Source organism: Pogoniulus pusillus, chromosome 4 (assembly GCF_015220805.1).
Source record: "Pogoniulus pusillus isolate bPogPus1 chromosome 4, bPogPus1.pri, whole genome shotgun sequence".
Taxonomy (NCBI): Eukaryota; Metazoa; Chordata; class Aves; order Piciformes; family Lybiidae; genus Pogoniulus; species Pogoniulus pusillus.
The window spans coordinates 36,346,217-36,367,882 of NC_087267.1; the positions used below are offsets into that span (position 1 = coordinate 36,346,217).

General features: G+C 38.3%; 1 protein-coding gene and 2 long non-coding RNA genes across 10 annotated transcripts in view; 2 read left to right on the forward strand and 1 right to left on the reverse strand.

Moving 5' to 3' along the window:
* LOC135174910 (uncharacterized) overlaps window positions 1–16,665 on the forward strand; it is a 42,370-nt gene extending 25,705 nt beyond the window's left edge. For all 3 annotated transcript variants that reach the window (XR_010302140.1, XR_010302137.1, XR_010302138.1), the window contains exon 7: window positions 13,476–16,665. This is a non-coding gene — a long non-coding RNA (uncharacterized LOC135174910). The remainder of the gene's footprint in view (window positions 1–13,475) is intronic.
* PCLO (piccolo presynaptic cytomatrix protein) overlaps window positions 1–21,666 on the reverse strand; it is a 385,933-nt gene that overhangs the window by 39,573 nt on the left and 324,694 nt on the right. For 3 of the 6 annotated variants that reach the window (XM_064142576.1, XM_064142575.1, XM_064142574.1), the window contains exons 20-23: window positions 20,709–20,903; window positions 19,109–19,291; window positions 6,129–6,270; window positions 2,626–2,693 (exon numbers count right to left, since the gene is read on the reverse strand). In XM_064142576.1, coding sequence (XP_063998646.1) covers window positions 2,626–2,693; window positions 6,129–6,270; window positions 19,109–19,291; window positions 20,709–20,903 — 588 coding nt within the window. Of the gene's footprint in view, window positions 1–2,625; window positions 2,694–6,128; window positions 6,271–19,108; window positions 19,292–20,708; window positions 20,904–21,666 lie in introns of those variants that run through there. The other 3 variants (XM_064142577.1, XM_064142578.1, XM_064142579.1) reach the window with 3 other exon arrangements.
* LOC135174911 (uncharacterized) lies at window positions 746–4,031 on the forward strand. The gene is made up of 3 exons (XR_010302141.1): window positions 746–849; window positions 2,086–2,130; window positions 3,169–4,031. It is a non-coding gene; the product is annotated as an uncharacterized LOC135174911 (long non-coding RNA).

Here is a 21,666-nt window from a genome sequence, read left to right on the forward strand (position 1 = left end):
CTTCTCAATGAGAAAGTTTCCCTTTGTGTTCACGTGGAACCTCCTCTGTTGAAGCTTACACCCATTGGTCTTTGTCCTATCACTGGACATGACTGAGCAGAGCCTGGCTCCATCCTCTTGACACTTGCCTTCATATCTCTATAAACATGAATGGGGCCATTCCTCCCTCTCCTCCAGGCTAGAGAGTCACACCTTCCTCAGCTTTTCTTCATAAGACAGAAATTCCACTCTCCTCATCATCTTTGTGGTTTTGTGTGAGACAGTTTCAAGCAGTACCCTGAGATCATTCTTGAACTGAGGAGTCCAGAACTGGACACAATATTCCAGATGAATCCTCACCAGAGCAGAAGGGGAGGAGAATCTCACTTGACCTACTAGCCACACCCCCCCAATATACCTCTAGATGCTACTGATCTTGGCCAAGGGGGAAAAGCAGATCCTCGGATTTAATTTATTCTGGGAGACTTTAAAGAGAGTAAACCACAGGCTAATTTTCACAGGCTTTATCCATTAAGCATATTGGAAAAATGTAAAAAAATAGTAATAGCATTATAAGAGTTTCTTTATAACACTGAAGCCTTATTGCAAATGAGAACACAAATTTCAACTATGGCAGCTCTCTACAAATCAATGAAAAGTGGGAATAAATACTTGCTTCCAGTTAATGCAGAGCTCATCTTGTCCACAACACAGGTAAGTGAACTACAGAAAATGTATCAGCTGGTCTTTAAGACATCAAGGATTTAACTCACTTTTTTCATCTAGGAAAAGAATATCATGTGAATTCTATACTAAAGTAACCCTCAGTTGATCTTAGTTCTCCTAAATTCTGAACTGATCACCCACAAGGTAACTATATTTATATGCTGAAACTGTAATACTCTTGAATTGTTTTCCAGTCTTTACTTGAATTTGTCATTGAAGACTGATCTGTCTCATCTCAGTCAGATAGAAATGAGATACTAAAGCCAAGAGCTGGCTGCTTCAGCTTTTCTCAATGGGGAGAATAAAACCCTTAGGAAGAAACAGTAATTTTACCAGATTTCAAGTTGTAACTCAGAGTTATTAAGTTAAAAGAGGTGAATTGCATCATAAAGGAAAATCAGGGAATCACAGCTCTTGAATTCTAAGGTTTTAAAGGTAAGCAGAAAAAAAACACTCTGGAAAAGTACATTTAATGAGTAAATGTTATATACAGCTCTTTCAGAATGTTTCAATAAACCATGGGGGGTTGCTTGAGTGACTTTGTCTTGGGATTTTTGGAACAAAGTAAACATTAAATGTAAACCTTTATATTTGTAGGTTCCAAACTCTTACCTAAGGGGCAATTTATGATGAACAAAATGATGAGAAGCTATTTGTTTACAGTTAATCATTCTGTAGGGATCACACCACGACAATGTAAAAATGAAGAACTCCTGATTTCCCATTTTCACCCCACCATCCAGATTTCATCTTTTCCCCCAATATATAAAAAACATCATTAAACAAATTGAAGTTCAGTAAGCAGCTGAATTTGGATTTTTCTAAGGTGTTATATACTGAAAGATTCAGTGGAATACATATACACCATTAAGAAGTCTTGTACACATGAAGACTTCTGCCTTAAAATTCTTACTAGAATTCGTCAAATCTGTGAAACATTAGACCACTTTTACCTCAAATATAGCAATAGCAACTATTTCCCTACATATATAGATAGCAGAAACCTGGAAAATGTTGTTTTGTTTTGGTTTTTTTTTTTTTAAGACTGAGCTTAACATGAAGTTAACTTCAACTGTATACATGAACTTTATTTTCTGAATTAATACCTGAGATCTGCACTGAAGTGCATTTAAATGACAAATGTTATTTTAATAATAAAATCAAGGTAATGATAATCAGGTTTCATATTTGAGGTTAACCTCCTATATGTAAAGGGAAATGGAATTTTCCTAACATAGCCTTCAAACTGCTCTCTAAATTTCAATGCAGCTGTCTATTATAACACATGAAAGAGGTAATCATGTGGCTTATGAAACTTTGAGAGCCATTCTGGCAGGCTCTTTCCAGATCTAGTATTACAATATCTCTTTTTTTTGGCAGCATCACATTTATACTCAAAGAACTCTCTCAGGATGTCACAATCAGGTATGAGTTTAACTCTAAGGTACAGCAGAGAAGCCTGATATTCCGCTAATATTTTTATTTAAACTTAACTATTTTTGTAGCCATTAAAATTAATAATTACTTTATGAAGTAAATATTATTAAATATTACAAAAAATAGAGCCTGTCAGCCATTGGATCTCTTCTTCTAATTTAATGGATGTTGAGATATCTCCATGCTTCATAATTTCTATTCCAATACTACAAAAAGCAATGAACATTGAAGGACAGTTATTATTCAGTGCAATCTAACTATTAATTGCTTTAAATAACCAGACTCTGCTCTCATTCAAACTGAAGACTCTTTACATTGGTGCCATGTGTAAAGGGCCCTCAGAGTAAATGAAGGTCAGGATTTTAGTCTGTAACACAAAGACAGTGTAGGCTAATCTTCCATAGCATGAGTAGTAAAAGAAACAAGCATATTTGTTCTATAAGCATGGGATATCACTGTAGTGTTGTTTGTATTTCTTTTTACCTTCTGCATCAGTTAATCCTACTCCCGACTGCTTTACTGGTTCTTGTCCATTCTGGCTCATCTTCCCTCTGTTAAAAGATATGGTGGTAGTTGTCAGTAAAAGCAGTAAGAGACAAGATCTAAGAAGAGTATGTACCCAGGCCAATGAGGTTTGGTTCTGTACAAAAAGATAAATGTCACAGGAATTCATTAAAACAAACCAAAAAGTATACACACAGATATCTGTCTGTATCTAGGTGTACAGATTTAGTGTCAAGAAAACAAAGTAGATTGTAGGGGGTTTTCTACTTCTGTGTGGACAAATCACTTAAGTGTGTATATATATATATGTGCATATATATATATATATATATATATATATATATATAAAAAAATAACTCCCCCCCCCCCCCTTCTTTTGGTGACAACTACAGTCACATCTTGCTAAGCCTATACATTCTTATTGAATGAGGACATCAGGTGCTGTCTGCAACCTGCCCCCCATCACCATGAGGTTACACAAACAGTCTGCCTACCTCCTCTCCTTACTTTATCCTGTTGTAGTGACCAGCGTAATATACAATAAGAAGTCACAAACTTGATCTTCAATACCATTACTTCAAAGGTAAGACATGTTTGTGGTTGTTATCATCCTTAAATGACTGATTTTACATTACCGTTTAGGTTTAGCAGAAGAAACAATTCAGTTCTGAGACTTGCATTAATCTCAAGGTAAGACAAGTGGAATAAATCGTTCTCTGGATGTCCCCATCTTTCTCCACTGGACATTAGAAAGAACCTGGATGTCTAGATGTTTGTAAAATATAACCTATCATTAAACATTCTTGTTGCAAACTCTAAGGCATGATTGCAACCACTCTCAAACACGTTTGCCACTATGAGGCGTTTTTGTTTTCTATCTGTCTTACTCCCTTAAGACTGACATGCTGTGATAGGGAATAAAAGACATTATCTTCTGATCCATGTAATTCCTTTGGGGTAAAAGGGTGAGCAATGTTCTTTGCTGTCCAGTTTCATAATAAAATAAAAGTAGCACAAAATTCCTGGTTTTAAGGCAATTTAAAATTCTATTCTGACTGAAAATTATTATTTTCCTTTTCTGTGAAACAACACTTCATAAAACACATTACATATATGAATCAAGAATCATTTGTCCCTAGGACATATTGTTCAGTTGCTTCTCACCTTTGCACTCAAAATTCATGTAACTTTACAGCCATTGTATTGGTGTAGGTGGTTATGCAATGCAAATACATAGAGAATCAGATCTTTATCAGAGATGATAATATGAGTGACTTTCAGGGTTATCACAGATAGATAACAAGAGTCTTTTAAAAAGAATATCTCCCAAATAGAAAGACTTTATGAGATTTATTCTGCTGTGTATAATTGTATATAATGATTAATTTCCCTTGGTAGTTATAACATTTAATACTGGCAAGTATCCTAATCAGTTACCTTATCAAACAATTCCCATGGTGTCGCTATTTAATTCTATTATTTTGCTTTATGATTAAATGTTTCTGTGATTAAAAGCATCTGGATTAAAGAGGTTAAAATTCAGCCTGACAGGCTCTTTTGATAGGGCAGAAAATTAATCTAAATAGGGAGCTTATAACAAAAAATACTTTTATATGTCACATCACTTAAAATTATTTAGTTTACCTAATGTTTCACATGCAATTGTAAGCTGCAGTCCTATGGACTTATTGTACAAGGTCAGAGTCCCTGAAGTCATTATCAAGCCAGTGTGAATGCAAATGTTGTCTAGAATTTCAATTAGACATATATTGAGATGTGTAAGATTTTTTACCCAGAGCTGAAATTTGTAACAGTTATCTATTTTAAAATATTCTCCCTAGGAATGATCCCAAAGGTTTCTGATGGTAGGCAGCAATTTTGTCATTCATTTTCATTACACTGGTATGTAAAGCCCTTGAGACTACCATGCAAGAGAAAATGTTTCTTCTCTATATAAATGTCTCATGTTCTCTTTAAAGTCTCTGTCTAATCTCATCATATAAAGGATTTACTTTAAAAATATCGTAGTAAAAAAAAATAAACTAAAAAAATAGTCTAGCTGGAGGCCTCCATATAGTTTATTTAAGTAGCTAAAAATTATGGCAGCAAATAACTACACAAGAAGAGCTGAAGTAATGGAGTCTTCTTGCAGCTTTCCAGGAGAAATGGGGCTAGTCTCAGGCTTAATAGACTGCTGGAGCAGTTCAAATATCAAATAGCTGTAGGTATCACTAGACAATAGACAGCAAGTGACACTGTTTGGACTCAAATTTAGGAGATGTGAACTAAAAACTCCTACTGAGAGCTCCATCTCGTGTTTCTCTGCACAAACATCTTCACTTTTCTCATTAGGAATGACAGCAAAATAATTTTCTTTTAAGATTGTCAAATCTAATTGGAGATTGTCTTCTTGCCACTGGGGAGTACAACTCATTTTAGCATAGAACAAGATGAATGAAAATTTCAGTAAGAATTAAACAATTGACAATTGGGACCTGAGCTCACATTAACCTCTTAGATTCTGTAGATGAGATTGAAATATTAGATTTGTGTCTATTTTCCTTTTAGCTACTAGCAAAAATAATAAATAATTGTGGTTTGTTTTGCAAAATGATGAATACATGAAAATGTTCCAGTGAATGAATTATTTTATTTATCCAAAGATTTAAAGTAAGTCTATACCAAACTCTTGTGATTAATAATTAGGGACTTCAAGGGAAAAGGAAAATTGTGTCCCAGAGAAAAATGTGCAACAACTATTGCAGACACCAAATGAGGTATAGATACCAACTAATATTTTGAGAACAGTCAATCTATAAAAGTTTCAGGACAGGAACATTGTTGATCAGGAGAAATTTTCCTGTGAAGGGTTATGAATGAAACTGATTATGAATGTTGCCTGAGTTGAGGGGATAAAAAATCCAGACATAATTTTTCTCTGTGCACTTAACTGTAAAAATATCTGAAAATTAAATCATTCTGTAGGATCACCACACTGACAGTAGGTTGATTATTCCTACAGGGACTCTATCCCAAAAAGGTTTCCTCATCCCAGAGCTCTCACTTTTAACAACTTGGGAAAAGTTGGGCTGTACCTAGAATCTGAATTCAGTTGCACTAGTAGCACTTCTTTCTAGAAGGTGATCAGTTTGAAAACCTATATTAAGTATTCTTAGGCTTACAAAGGTTGTACTTCTAAAACACAACCCAAACACCTACATCAAAGGCTGAGACTGGCACCTCTCCCGTATGACAGCACTAAATTCATGAGGTTGAGGAAGAGGTTTGGTTGGTTATCCACAATTCAGTGCTCAACAAAGCAGAATAATAGCATGACCTCAGAAACATCCTCTCCAGTTAGCTGCTATTCTGTTGTATGACTCAAATCTGCAGAGGAAACTGTGTAGGCGACGACTGGCAAGTTAAAGGGCTATACATAATCAATGCACAGAGGATACTGTATATTAAAGGAAAAGCCTTACATTCTTGGTATGGGAAAGAGATTGTTCTCTGCTGTGGCACTGCTGCTGCCTTCACTATCCATGCTGTATCCACTGCCAAAACTGCTGACCGACGAGCCAGTGGAGACAGAGCTTTCTGCAGGTCGGTGGTTAGTCGACCTTGCTGTACAGGGTGGGAACAGTGAATTAGCAAAAGCCTTGTAAGAGGTGAGTACCATCCAAGTCAAGAGAAAACAACAATAAGTAATCAAAATCACATGCTGCAAACTCATTCACTTTGTTACTTTACGTTCCAACATTATGTTATCATCTTTTGGAGGTGATGTTTGTTTTCACATAGAATATGGTGTTCTAAACCAAATTGTATCCCATCACATTTTTCTCCAATTGTGTTAATAGTTCAAAACAACACCCTGAAGGGAGAAAAGATTGGGTTAGATTGATCAGCTCTGCATTTCTGATTAAAGCTACAGAAAACTGGTTATTCATCTGAAACATTTCATGCGGCAACCTTGCAAATATCTTCATATTCCTCATGAAACATTCTTTGTAGTCAATGCTTTTGAGAAGGAGAGGAAGCTGAAAGGAAATGAAAGCACAACATCTATAGTTACAGAGAGTGTGTGAAGGCCTCCATGCCTCTACAGACAGAACACAACTACTACATTATATTTCTCAACCTGCTCCTACCTATCTGGATTTCTCTTACCACATGTCTAGAATTTTAGTGTGCATGTTTTGGTGGCAGATGATGTAAACTTGTCTAAAACCATTTGGTGCAGAAAATACACACCAACATATATTATTTTTATATCAGCTGCCTTATTTCATGTTTCAAATATTATGGTACTATGTGAACAATTCTTACAACGTTCAGCCTTCAGCAGGTTGAGAAACATAAACAAGGACATGGTGACATAGCACATAATATCTACTGTTCTCATGTTGAGTAACAACTTTCAGGAATATTAATGCATTTTTTTTAATGTCCTTTACTACATCTTTTGTTGCCAACTGGCTGAGTACATATACTGACAATAAAAATTACTCAGTGTTAATTTGCTGTGAAAGCTTAATAAAGTTTTATGTTATTTTGGTGAACTGGTGCAAATAGCCAGAAGAGAGTCTTCTGCAAACAAGAAATTTGTCAAATATCTTAATGGTAATTACTTCATATAAGAGCCAGAGCCCCAGCAGTAGCTTGCCTAAAACTGGCAACTAATATTATTTATGTCTGACTGAATGAATAATGTATTTGGTAAGGATTGCTGCATGCTGCCTGATGAGGGTCTAGGAAGCTGAGTGTGCCTCCTCAAACATAATGCAAAAGCAGATAATCCCATAACTGAAACTAGAAGAGAGAAATGAAGTTACATGACATCAATCCCTGGGTCAAACTGAGTTAAGACGTAACTCTTATTCTGAAAAGTGATTCTTTACTGCTAAACCAAGCTTGCATAACTTTTGACTCTCCTCTCTTTCACTATTTTATCCAGTCACAGAAGGAATCTGTCAGTCTCAATTATTTTCAGACAAAACTATTCTTTAGCTCTATTCTTTAGTTCTTTGATGTTAATAGAAATGAATAAGCTATGAAATCATAGTGTGATTAATAGATAATCTCATCCAGCCAGAAAGTCACCCATGTTTTTACCAGCAGAGACAGCCAGAGCACAACAGCGTGCCCTGTTCAGGCAGTTGCGAGCAGTGGTTGCTCTATCACTTTCAATTCGTGATATTGTGGGTGAATTCTGATGACTAAGGTGGCAAAGCAAGAAAGTATTGAAGGTAAACACAAGAAAAGAGTAAGATTCCAGGGAAGAGAGGTCAGACTCTCCTTTATACCGCATTATTGTCAGCTATCCTGAACTGGGATTATTTCATGCCTGTTCAAAACTAATCCATAACCTCTGACAACTGGAAAGGCACTACAAAACTCATGGAAGCCAAGAAAATATTGTACCAGCACCTAAAAGCATCATTAGTCCTTTCCTTAGACATAAATTTGCTTAGAGTAGCAATAAAAAAATGTGTCTGAAAGGGTGGTTCATATCTGGGCTCTTACTTTTATTGACTGTGCTGTAAAAGTTAGAGTCTGGAGTAATTTCTTATATCTTCACTGTTGGATTTCTAAAATCAGTTAGAACCTAGACTTTAGCTCAAGCCTTTAAAAATTGATTTGGAAGTTTTTCTTCATCTATTTATAATCAAAACATAGTTATTTCATTTGAAACAGCTGTATACTAATGAAACATTCAGTATGGTTTATTTTTAGTTTCTCTACTGTTTTGACTCATTTACATCTTTTTATGTATTGATGTTATTTTTTTCCCCCATAAGATATCTTGGTGAATGGTTATAATGGATCCAAGTTTAGATTCCCAACTGGATTTTGAAATTTCTGAAGTTCAAATTTTATTTTATTTTTCCTGCTTTATGGAAGTAATGAGCTACAGCAGCATTTTAAGATGAGAAATTAAATCCACAAACAGATTTACAGCTGACTTATGACAAATTAAGGATCCGGATACAGAGAATGCCCCCATCCCCTTCTTCTACACATCTGTGTTTTCTACAGGCTGCCCAGGGTCACATTGAATCTGACTCTGAATGTCTCCAGGGACAAAGCCTCAACCACATCTCTGGGCAACCTGTTCCAATATTTTACCACTCTCATTGTAAAGAGCTTCCTCTTCATGCCCAACCTAAATCTACCCTGCTCCAGTTTCAAATCATTGCCACTTATCACAAGCTCTTCTAGTCTTTCCTCTGCCTTCCTGTGAGTCCTCTTTGGATATTGAGATGTGGTGATGCAGTGATGCCTGCTGTAAGACAATATTCTGTCTGAGAGTTAGAATAACCATGGTGAAGGTTGCTGTCTCTGTTGAAAGTCAGAATTTGTTTTCTGCTCATGTGTAAGGGATTAGTTTGTACATGAATTTGCAGTTTGAAGAGATGCAGATGTTGTCTTACTTTAACAAGAAAGTCTGAAGTCAGTGTGGCATTTGTCTAGTTTTTCTAGACTACATAAGGTCTCTGAAGCCCTCTAAGCATCAGAGCAGTTGTGACTTTGCTTGGCCAGTTGAATTCCTATCCACACAAAGGAGAAGCAGCTAAAGCTAGGTTAGAGCACATTCGCTTCTGAGTTGCAGATCTTCTGCTTACAGTTGCCTACACTAGAAAATATCTGAGTTCTGATGTCAAAGTTCCAGCAGGAAATGCCTTGGTCTGCACAGAGTTTTAATGTTTGCATACAGATTCACTCTGTTCCTAGGACTGGATATTACGTTTGAGTGCTACAGAGCTGCCTGAAAACATAAGCTGTCATCTTGCTTTACTTAAACGTGAATAGAAACTTCTGCAGAGGAAATTTCATTGCCTGTTTCCTTGCTTCCTTGTTCTTTGCTTGTTTGGGTTTTTTTTTCCCAAACAATTTCCTATTTCTTAGGAAAGAAAAGTTCTGATATTTAAATGCTTCTGATATGCAAGGTCTTGCTGTCAATTACATACAATGCAGAAATTTTCTGGTTTTAGAATTAGGGAAAGAGTCAGCAGATGGAAGAGACTAAACTTAACTGAAGTCATCACATCTCCCCTTTCATGCATTGAGGAGAGATCTCTTCCCACCTCCAGCCCCTTCCTTGTGAACCTTTTATTCAGTTTATCCAGTGCTTGGTACTTTTAAAGGTTGTAATTTCAGTGATGTCTGGGCTGTCCTGCCACTGAGCTACAAAGAAGAGAAATGCTTCCTCTCAAACAGGACACAAAGCATTGGAAGAGGCTGCCCAGAGACAGAGAGCTTGTGGAGTCTTTTCTGGAGACATTCAAAACCTGTCTGGATGCATTCCTGTGTGGCCTGTCCTAGGAAATCCTGCTCCAGTTGGGCTGGATGATCTCTAGAGGTTCCTTCTAATGCCTAACATTTTGTGATTCTGTGATACCTTTGGCATTCTGCAGACAATACAGAATATGAAAAAAGAAAGACTTTTCATTCATCAGAGTGCTATTTCACCAGGTGTTCTCTTACACCTTCTTGGGAAAGTATTGCTGAGTCAAGAAAATGAAGGTTAGCATTGTCCTCATCTTTGAGATCCATTTTCTTTATTGTTTGTTGGGTTTTATATTTTTCAAACACTTCTTCTTCTTCTTTGCAAAATATTAGTTGGATGTATCTATGGCAAAAAGATGCTTTTGTTTATTTTAGGTTTATGGACCCCAGGTAGAAAATCCAATTTCATAATCAAGGAAAACAGGGAAGTCATGCCTTACTAAAAGGAAATATTGTATTAAAATCAGTAAGAACAGAGAGAATGGAAGATGTATGGTTTCATCTGTCAGAAAAGTCTGGGTTTGCAGTAAAACCTAAGGTAAGGGAGATAGATAATTCACACAAGACCTATGGCCATGAACTGTCGAATTAGTCAGTAGCAGAAACAATTCAGCATCATCAGATGCTCCAGGCACTCTCCTACAGTGTTTTCTGTGGATAAAAGAAGAGCAGACTCAAGCAGAACTTACTGCTGAAGAGTGAATTCTAGTTGTTCCCTTTTTTGAGTATCTGTCTAGAAGCAGAAAGAGAACTGTTAAAATGTATTTGCCTCTAATTCATGAAAAAAAGAAGTTCTTTATAGCTGGCAGTCTTATGAGAAACCTAAGGTCACAACAAAGGCTAACACCATGCTCACTCTTCTTAAAGGCATGTAAGCTCACAAGAGCAGGTGAAAACATTGATCTGATTTGGATAGCCAGCTACTGACCAACAAATTGAGCATGTCACACAGAATTTTCTGATAGAACCTTGCCTACTTTTCACTCACAGTTTCCTTGTTTCAAGCCTTCAGCTTTGAACTGCCCCCAAATGCCAGTTGACCTGTCTCTGTGAAAGGCTTCCTGTCACTAAAATAAATGCTGCTCAGAACTGCTCCAGAAGGTTCAGCAGTGTAAAATCCTGTTTCTAATGGCATCTTGTGTGAACTGGCAACAGAATGGGGATATGTAATGAGTGATCAAAGGGATGCATATCTCAGGTCAATTCCTCATTCTAGACCATGGTCTTTTCTGTTTCAGCCATGTTTGTATATTACACATGGTTTTGACCCCAGCAGTGATACTTTGTGAAATCTCAACAAAGCTCTTTACAGAGCAACTTACCATTTAAAGTGAGGAATGGCAGAGCAGCACTCATCTTAAACCGTGCTGGTGGAATTTCTTTACCCAGCAAAACAATTCTGATGAAACAATTTTCTTTCATGTGCTCCATAAGGTTAGGCTATCATCTAATAGACTTTTGAAACAAGAGTTATCAAATGAAGAATCTGAGCAATTTCCTAAAATTACATGTCAGCTTAAACCAGTGAAAGAGTAAATAGCAGGAATAGCCAAAGCACAGGATGTGCCAGCTATTAGCCTGAAACACGATTCAGAGATTCAGATTATTGCTGTCTGCTGAGAGGAAGGACAAACTGTTCCTGTTTTGATAATGATTCTTGGAAATGGGTTATTTGAAGCAGTATGAAGGCCCATTTAACTTGGAAATTAAGAGACTAGAGAAGCTGGGTTTGAAACAGCTTTGGGAAGGAAATTATTTAAAGTGTGAAAAAAAACAACAACCCCAACACCCTAAATTACTGTAGGAAATTAAACTGTGGCATGGCCTATTAAAAGTGTGAAACTGGGCATAGACCTAAATGAACCCCAAATATCAGGGATTCAGATTCACATACCTAGTTCAAAAGATATATAGAACCTAGGAGTCGGTTTCATTTCACTCCACATTGTTGCTAGCACCAATAAATAGAGTTTAGTGGTAAGGAAAATTACTGTTGATTTTAATTTCTTGCAGCTAGAAATCACACAGTGTTGGCTCAGAGCTGCACCATGGATTTTAGAGTGCTAGCAGTATTTTGGTACCTGCATCACAACATGCTTCTCTGTAGCTTTGATCTGTAGGTCAAATGCTGACATTCCCAGAATTGCAGAGTGTTAGGAGTTGGAAGGGACCTCTATAGATCAGCCAGGCCAAGCCCTCTGCCAAAGCAGGGGCAAAATGCACACATCCAGGTGGGTTTTGAAAGTCTCCATAAAAAGGAACTCCACAACCTCTCTGAGGAGCCTGCTCCAGTACCCTCACAGTATAGATGTGTCTCCTCATGTTGAAGTGAAGCCTTCTGTGCTCTAGCTTGTGCCCATTGCTCCTTGTGCTAACACTGGACACCACTGCAAAGAGTCTGGCACCTTCATCTTGACACCTGCCCCTCAGATATTTGTAGGCATTGATAAGTTCCCCTCTCAGCCTTCTCTCCTCAAGACTAAACAGCCTCATGTCTCTCCGTCCTTCCTCATAGCAGGGATGTTAAAATCCTGCAATCATCCTCACAGCTTTCTGTTGGGCTCCCTCCCTTTGTTTCCCTTGAAATAAGGATCCCAAAACTGGACACAGTATTCCAGGTGTGGTCTCAGCAGGGCAGATTAGAGGGAAAGGAGAACATCCCTGGACCTGCTGGCTACACTTTTCTTAGTGCATCCCAGGATGCCACTTGTCCAGAAGAGCACATTGCTGTCTCGTGAAGAACTTGCTGTCTGCTAGGACTTTTGTCCAAGTCATTGGACCAAGGGAGTTAAAAGCAAGTATGCTGCCTTCTCAACTACAATATTTTAGATTGGAGTTCTTTGAGGGGTGTAAACTGACAGGCTCATTTGGGTACAACAGAGAAAATGCTTAGTTTTGTAACTAAGACTATCAGCTCTGACAGCAGACCTCCCTCTGACCAGTCAAATAATAAGGCACAGAAGCACTTGGAAAGTAGCTTCTCAGGATATTACAGAAAGCTTTTTGTGTCACAATGGGAATTTTGTAGTGTGAAAGATGAAATATTCTCTGTGATACAGGAGAAATAAGTAGCTTCTGAGTACATGCACTAAATTTAGAGATTTTCAGAAAATAATGTGATTTTAAATTCCCAGAGGTTGGGGCTAAAAAAAAAAACAACCCTTTCAATTACAGAGTTTTAAAATATAGGAAAAATAGAGAGAAATTGCTGGAGAAATAGATTGTTTGCATTATCTAATTTAATGACTGTATTTAATTTAGGAGGAAGTTCTTCCCAGAGAGCATGATTTGCCATTGGAATGGGCTGCCCAGGGAGGTGGTGGAGTCACTGTCCCTGGAGGTGTTCAAGAAAAGCCTGGATGAGGCACTTAATGCCATGGTCTAGTTGACTGGCTAGGGGATAGGTTGGACTGGATGATCTGATTGATTCTATTCTATTCTATTCTATTCTATTGAAACACCTGCTGTTTTCTCCAAAGCTTTAACATTTGCTGAAGCAAGTCAATGCTATAGCAGGTTGTTTGTTTGTTTTTTGGCAGGTTCTTCACTTTGTTAGTTGGATTTCTAAATATGTGCCAAGCAAGGTGCATTTGGCATCCATCATCATATGATGTTCAAGCAACAGTGTATTGACATGAAGCTTCTCCTTCATGAGGGAAGGCATAGAAAAGTGCATAGGACTACAATGATTTTCAGGCTTAAAATGACAGAGCTACTTAGATACTAATTTACAGTTCTCTAAAGATCCTAGGAAAAATCAAGATAATGTTCTACAAATCTTCTTTAGTGATGAAATATTTTCCTTGTTGTTGTTGGTCTTTGGATATTCTGAATTAATAAAGGACTTTGTTTTTCATTGTACAATCATTGCACCTTTGGGGGCAAAACTGTCACCTCTTTCTCTGCAAAAAGCAAGCAGCTCACTGAATTCTACCCATGAAGGTGTACTCCTGTAGAGCCCACCAGCTCTGTGTATTTCAAAACCTAACCAGTTCTGTAGAGCAATACTAGCTGTATAGTGAACACTTTTTTATGTGCTCTGGACTTATTTCACTGGAAACCACACTTTTAACTATTCTAGTGAAGCAGAGTTTGTGCATCTTTCTACTTCGCATGGATACTCAAGGTAAATGTTGCTGTTTCTTGTCTTTCTCATTCACCTCACTAGAAGTCATTACAGCTAAAACATGTAGCTCATTCTTATAAAAAGGCATTTTATATAAGTGGCTATATTGCAGATACTTCTACTGGTTTATATGCACATGACCAAAGAACTGGCAGTTATTATCAGCATAAATCTACTTCTTTAAATAGCTGAAGAACTCGAAAAATAATCTATTATGTTTGAACCTGCCCAGAGAAATTTGTCTAATGGAGAGACCCTTCTATAGGATACATAATTGACTTAAAAGGAAGTGGGCTGAGTGACAAACATGCTGTTGAATTCATGGAGAGCTGTGCTAGCATGTGCTGTTTGTGTCTTTGGACAGTGGTGGTGCTTTCTAAAATAGCTAAAAACTAAGAATGTTATGAATGAGGAAAAAACTCTTACACTTCTCCTGCTTCAGAAATGGGCTAAGCATTGATTATTCCAAAGGCTGAAACACCTCTGCTTTGAGGATAGTCTGAGGGAGCTGGGGTTGTTCAGCCTGGAAAAGTGATGTTTCCAGAGGGACCTTAGAGCTGCTTTCCTGTACCTGAAGGGATCCTAAAGGAAGGCTGGACAGGGACTTTTCCTAAGGGTGTCTAGCAATAGGACAAGGCAAGGAATGCTTTTTAGCTTAGGAAGAGTTAGACTGAGTCTTAGAAAGAGTTCTTCAGTGTGAGGATGGTGAGGCTCCGGAATGGGCTGCCCAGGTGGGTTGTGGATGTCTGCTCCCTGGGGGTGTTCAAGACCAAGTGGGATGAGGCCTTGAGGAGCCAAGTCTAGTTGAGAGGTGTCCCTGCCCATGGTGCAGAGGGTTGAGTGAATAATCTCTAAAGTCCCTTTCAATTTAATCCATTCTGTGATGCCACACTTTGTGCTATTTCAAAAAGGAGTCATGCAGTGAGTAACATACAGATTTCTGGGGACTGTAGTCAATTTAATGTCAATGAGTCATTTGCAAAAATTCAGGTTGTTTCTGGGGTTTTGGTTGGGTTTTTTTTTATGTGTGTGTTTTGTTTGGGGTTTTTGTTGTTGTTGTTTCTATCTTTTTTTTTTTTTTAATGCAATCAAATTAACTCAAGCCCAGGGAGGTGGTGGAGTCACCATCCCTGGAGGTGTTCAAGAAAGACTGGATGAGGCACTTAGTGCCATGGTCTAGTTGACTGGATAGGGCTGGGTGCTAGGTTGGACAGGATGATCTTGGAGGTCTCTTCCAACCTGGTTGATTCTCTGATTCTCTGATTCTAAACACTGCTCTCTCCCTGTGGCTTGGATCCCTTGCACATTCTGCCTTCAAATGGTTGACTGAAATGTTACTGTTTTCTCTGTGAGAGATGTGATGGAAACGTGCGTTAGGAAGTTGGTTTCTATACAGATCACACTCTTATTTCTCACAGGCAACAAGAAAATGATACTTCAAGGTTTATTTCCAACTAAATAATGGAATAATGGAGTTTACAAAAGTGCTGGACAAACTCAGTGCTTTCTGTTGTAGCTTCACCTTAATTCCTAAGCAGATCAATATATGTGTGTGTTTTTTACTGTTTAAAATGAATACAGAAATGGTTAAGCACAATAAACTTACTGTGATACAAGTCTTTTGTATTCAGAAAGTATAATCTGTATATTCCTAGGTGCTAGGGTTTTTTTTATAATTACTTTTTATCAAACAAAGTTCATAACTGACCAAATGCATTCAGCAGAAACAGTCCTAGGTGACGGAATTAGATAAAGATTTCTCTGGAGCATTCTAAGAATGACTAAGGGGTTTTGCTTGTTTTTTTTTTTCTTGGGGTGTTGTTTGTTGGTTTGTTTTTGTTGTTGTTCCTTGCTGGTTTTTGGTTGGATTTTTGTTGTTGGTGGTTGGTTTGGGGGGTTGTTTGGGGTTTTTTTTTTGTTTGGTTGGTTTTCAAATGCCAATTCAATTTCTGTTAAACAAATCAAACAAACAAACAAAAAAAAACCCAACCAAAACCAATGAAGAAGGTGTTGAGAGACTAAGTTAAAGCAGAAAACTTTTTCTGAGGATCCTTAGGTAGAGAAGGACTGATGAGCACTTATAGCATAGAACTTTTCCTATCACCCTTGTGGAAATCTTGCTAGATGAGGGACTAGGACTGAAAAAGCAGAAAGATTTTTCTATAAAATGCTGTCCTCTGACAAATCCAGAGAGAAATACTCCTGTTGGAAAATAATAATGCTGTGTATTATCTGCAATGGCTTTCTTGATAGAGGTCTTTGAAGCTTAGAGACAAGGAAAAAAATACATGCCAAGATGACTGTTCCAGTCAATAAAACCATTTCCTAATGAGTTCTTTTCCAGGTGACAATAAAATAGGCTGTAAGAGGAGTGGATAGCACAACCATGCAGCATCCCTGTAGGAAAAGACTTTCAAATTGATGATACCTTGATATTCATTGTTCATAAATTTTCTCCATTCTCAGAATCTTTGAACTGCAGGGCAAACCTGTCCTTCCTTTAGCACTTCTTCCTCATGCAAACAACTGGAAAGCTGATTTGAGCACCTCTGGTGCTTTTTCTATTCAAGAGCATAATCTCTTCTTGTTTCACCTACAGACTCCACAAACAACTCATCTTGCCTTTTGTTCCTACTAAAACTCATTAACCTCCAAATGGTAATAATTGGCCCACCTCAGGTGAATAAATTAGGACAAACTAGTTTTGGTACAACAAGAAGAAGCCAAAACTTCTCACAGATCTGAAACCAGACTTGCAAACTATGTGTAGGTGACTATGCATTGCACAGAATTGTCAGGAGTAGAAAGATAAAAGCACCCAGTCTCTTAATAGTAAATCTAACCTCATTTATATTTCACTGATATTAATGTGGGCTGCTATTCCCATAACTTTCTGTGATGCTTCAAATATTGCTGAGCCAAACGCCTGTCAATGCATATCCTTTTGGCAATTTGAAAAGGCAAGAAGCTTGCATAACAGTTCAGTGGCAAGCTAGCCTAGCTTTTTCCTGTAATGAAAGTATATTTGAATCTTCATTCACACTTATCACAAGTAATAGGTTTCAGCAATGCTTGTCAATGCCAAAGGCATCACAAGATTACAAGCCTTTATGAGAAACCCCTACAGATACAACACCTGAAAAGATCATAATGGTTATGCAGACTTCTGTGGTATACACCCAGGGAATAGCATGGGCCTTTCACTCATGATATCTAAAACAGTTCTGCGATACCCACAGGACTCTACATGAACTGAGCAGCTGGAGTTGAGCTGTAGGGTAAGACAATATGCAGGTAGCTGGATGCACAAGTGCATAGATATATTTACAGAAGAGTTCTTAAGGCTCTCATAAGAAACAGCTTGCTACTTCTAAATATAATGTTTAAAGTTAGTTGTAGTTTGGCCTTGTTAATCAGCTGTTTCAACATCACACCAGTTCTTTTAATGACTTGTTGCCTGCAGAGTATATTGGCTGAAGTATTGTTCCCTCTTTCTCTTCTACAACCTTCTAATGTTTCTTAATGAAGTTAAGAGCAGTCCTGCAGAAAAGAACTTGGGGATGCTGATGGATGAGAAGCTGGACACGAGTCAACAGTGTGTGCTTGTAGCCCAGCAGGCCAATGGCATCCTGGGCTGCACCAAAAGAAGTGTGGCCAGCAGCTCCAGAGATTTGATTCTGCTACTTTACATTGCTCTGGCAAGACCTAACTTGGAGTGTTTCATCCATCTCTGGAGCCCTCAGCACAGGAAGGACATGGACTTGATGGAGTTAGTGCAGAGGAGCGCCACAAAAATGATCAAGGGACTGCAACACCTCTGCTACAAGGACAGGCAGAGGGAGCTGGGGTTGTTCGGCCTGTGGGAGAGAAAGCTCCAAGGAGACCTAATAGCAGCCTTTGAGTACCTGAAGGGAGCCTACAAGAAGGCTGCAGAGGGACTGTGTCCAAAGGTCTGCAGTGATAGGATGAGGGGCAATGGTTTGAAATCAGGGAGGAGTAGATTTAGATTGGATGTTAGGAACAAGCTCTTGAGCATGAGGGTGGTGAAACACTGGAACAGGCTGCCCAGGGAGGTAGTTGAGGCCCATTCCTGGAGATATTCAAGGTGAGACTTGACAAAGCTCTGAGCAACCTGATTTAGTGGGGGATGCCTCTATTGACTTCAGGAGGCTTGGGCTGGATGACCTTTGGAAGTCCCTTCCAATCCAAACCATTAGGTGATGCTATGATTCTAAGCCAGACCACGGTGTGCAATGGTGTTGACAAAAATACTTTCAATGACTTGTGAGAGCTTGGGAAGGGATTACAGCACAAGAGAAGATCTGAGAGTCCAGTCTGTACATTTATTTGGATAATCCCTCAGATTCCATGGAAATAAACAACAGGCTCCAGAAGTCAAAAGAACAGTGCCAATTTCAACCAGTTGAGATTCTGGCTCTTTATTTGTGACAAGGGGAGAAACTGAGTTATGGCATTTAGGCATGATGTACAAGTGCATACAGATAGAAAACAGTTTCTTAGGAGGCTGATAGGGAAGTTATCAAGAGATTGAGCTGTACATGGAGCAAAATTTTCCTTTCCACTGGTGGTTTCAAAAAGTATTTATGCCAGCATCTTTTGACATAACTATGTTGGGAGAGGAAAAGCAAATGGTTCATGTCCCAATTCGACTCCAGAAGCAAACATGTGCAATTAGGATTTGTAACAGTACAAGAAACTTCAAGCATATTTAAGCAGACCAGCTTGCATGCATGCTCTATAGTAAGCAATGACATGAGGAAAGCTGTACCATTTCTCAACAGAAGTCTGTGTCCTCCAGTGGAATGGAAGTGCACACATTTGTTGTTTTGTAATGTTTCTTAGCACGGTTTTTAATTATGGATTTATGTGCTGATGTGGAAAAATCAAGCAAAGTTCTTGATTAAGTAACATTTACAGCACTTAATGGAGGGGTAAAATAAATAGTTAAATATCACAATGAATTAGTAGACATGGCAAGAAGAATTTGGGATGTGGTTGGCTTCTTAACCATGTCTTTCTGCTCACCTCCTTCAGGCTTGACTGGTCCATCAGACATCACTTTCCTGAGGGCTAGTTGGCTTTGGTCTTTGTTGTCATTGGCTGGTGGAGGCAGATTGTCAGACTGAGTTCTTTGAATAGGGAGGACTCCTGCTATGCTGTGTCTGTGCTGCTTCCTGGCATGATTAGACTGACCGCTTTTATGTGCTGCTGTGGCAGTGTGGGTGAAATGGAAACCCAGAGTATGTATCCTCAGATGGAACCAGCTTAAATGTTATTCATGCAAACAGAAGTGGTTTTTTTTTTCTGTATTTAAGTAAGTAGTGTTTCCAAACACCAAAGAGACACCACATGCACAGCATTAAAGAGTATTAAAACTGGCTGTTTCTTTATTAATGATGGTGGAGACAAGGGAAATAATTTCCCCTCAGTTTTTGCATTATACCATGATAAATTTATGGCATGTCCACAAATCCTGAAGACAAACACAATGATTCCACAGTCAGAGAGTTTTAATTTGCCATCAACTAAACCCTCAACTAGCAATCAGATACTAGCCTTAAATATACTCTGGAGATCAATCCTCTTGAATGGAAAAGATTTAATTTATTAATCTAATTTATTAATTGACTGGATAGGGCTGGGTGATAGGTTGGGACTGGATGATCTTGGAGGTCTCTTCCAACCTGGTTGATTCTATGATTCTATTTTACGTAGTCATATGCATTCTATCTTGGCCCTTAATCCATCCATGGCACAAAAAATGACTAGAAAAAGTTAACTGACCATGAGACACCTGACTTAGCTTTCAGCTCCCTTTGCCTTTGCTAAATTGATAGCACTGTTGATGTTAATGACTTTGCATGACTTAGCTTTCAGCTCCCTTTGCCTTGCCTAAATTGATAGCACTGTTGATGTTAATGACTTTGCATGTTTAATGACTTTGCATTTCATGTGTTCAGAGTTTTTGTCTATTGCTCTTCTACTTATCACTAACATGATTTTATCCAAGGTACTATGAAGGCTACTTTATATTTCCTTTCAAAAAAAACCCAAAACCTATTTACAGTCATGTTGCAAAAATAGAAATTTCAGCCATGTAGTTAAAAAACTTTTTTTTTCTTTAACTTTAGATCTTTTCTGTGTATAGTTCTGTCTTTCCTGATTGCTACTTATGGATATACCTTGCTGCTAACGTGCTCTCAGTACTTGACGTGTGCAAATTGACGAGCTGGCAGGCGCATCTCTGCGGGTTTTGATTATGACATTGGTAGTCATTTAGTGACATCAAAACACCACCACACAATGGAATTCTCTGAGTCATGCACAACAATGGAACACCATGGACCTTGAGAGAAGGGACTGATGGAGAAACAGCCAGTTTCACAGCAGTCTATAGAAATGAACGTAAATAAATAAATAAAAGACTTCTAAATACAAGAGTATATTATAATTATATGTATTCACACACAGGCACACAAAGAAAGACACTGAATAGAGTGAGTAGAGTGTGCCAAGAACAGAAACAAACGGAAAAGAAAATAGCCAAAAGGGGAAGGACAGCAGGAAAAAAGGCAACAGATGAACATTAAGCTGCCATGCTGAGGAATTTATTTGCGTCTTTTACTTGGTTGAAGGCGAAGCTGTTGGACAGCTGCTTCAGCAGCGGCGATGGCTGCCCCAGCGTCTTCAAGGTGGGTTTGAGTGACGCTGGTTTTGCTTTGGCTGCGAGATGGACCGTGAGAGCGCAGATGTCCTTCAGAGGAAGATTTGGAGCTCCCTGGACTGCTGTGGGATTTCTCAATGGTGGGCACCTGCATGTCTACCAAGAAAATGAAGAAGCACAGCTGTTGAATTGTTTGTTTTTAATAAATGCCCCTGACTTTTCTGGATGCTTTCCAGAAGAAGGAAAAAAGATTCTGCTGTGTGATGCCATTCAAAATCTCAAGGTATATTGTGATTAGAAAGTCTTACACAAAGCCATTTTCTACTTCCTCACTTTTCCCTGATCCAGGGAATAGTTAATTTACTGTTGGGTTTCTATCAGCCATAAATTATGCCTCCTGTCTTGGTTCACAGTGGTGGATGACCGAATAGTCTAAAGACTGATCTGTTTTCCACTTTCTGTTTCTCTAATAGGTAGACACCACTTACACTGCTATCAAAACCACATCTAACATAAGCAGTTTTATTCTGATGTATGCCTTGGTCAAAACCGCAACCTAACTTAAAATAGTTTCTAAACTGACCTCTAATATAGATACAGATTTTATATAGACATCAATCCCTAGCAAAACATTACACAGGTAGGAGATAGAACAGAGTCTTATCACTCCGAGTCTCTCATTCAGGTGCTATTCTGGGTGGCTTTTGCTTTGATTTGGCATACACTGTGTCTTAAGTGAGCAACTGGCTACTGTCACTTAGGATGTAAAACAAAATAATAGAGATACATTTTTTGGAGCAGCAGATATGGAGATCAGTTGTGCTTTTTTAACCTCCAGTATAATTCTATTACATCATCTCACTGATTTTGAATGAAATAGAGAGATGCTACAACCTATTATCCTTGACTGGAAATGCAT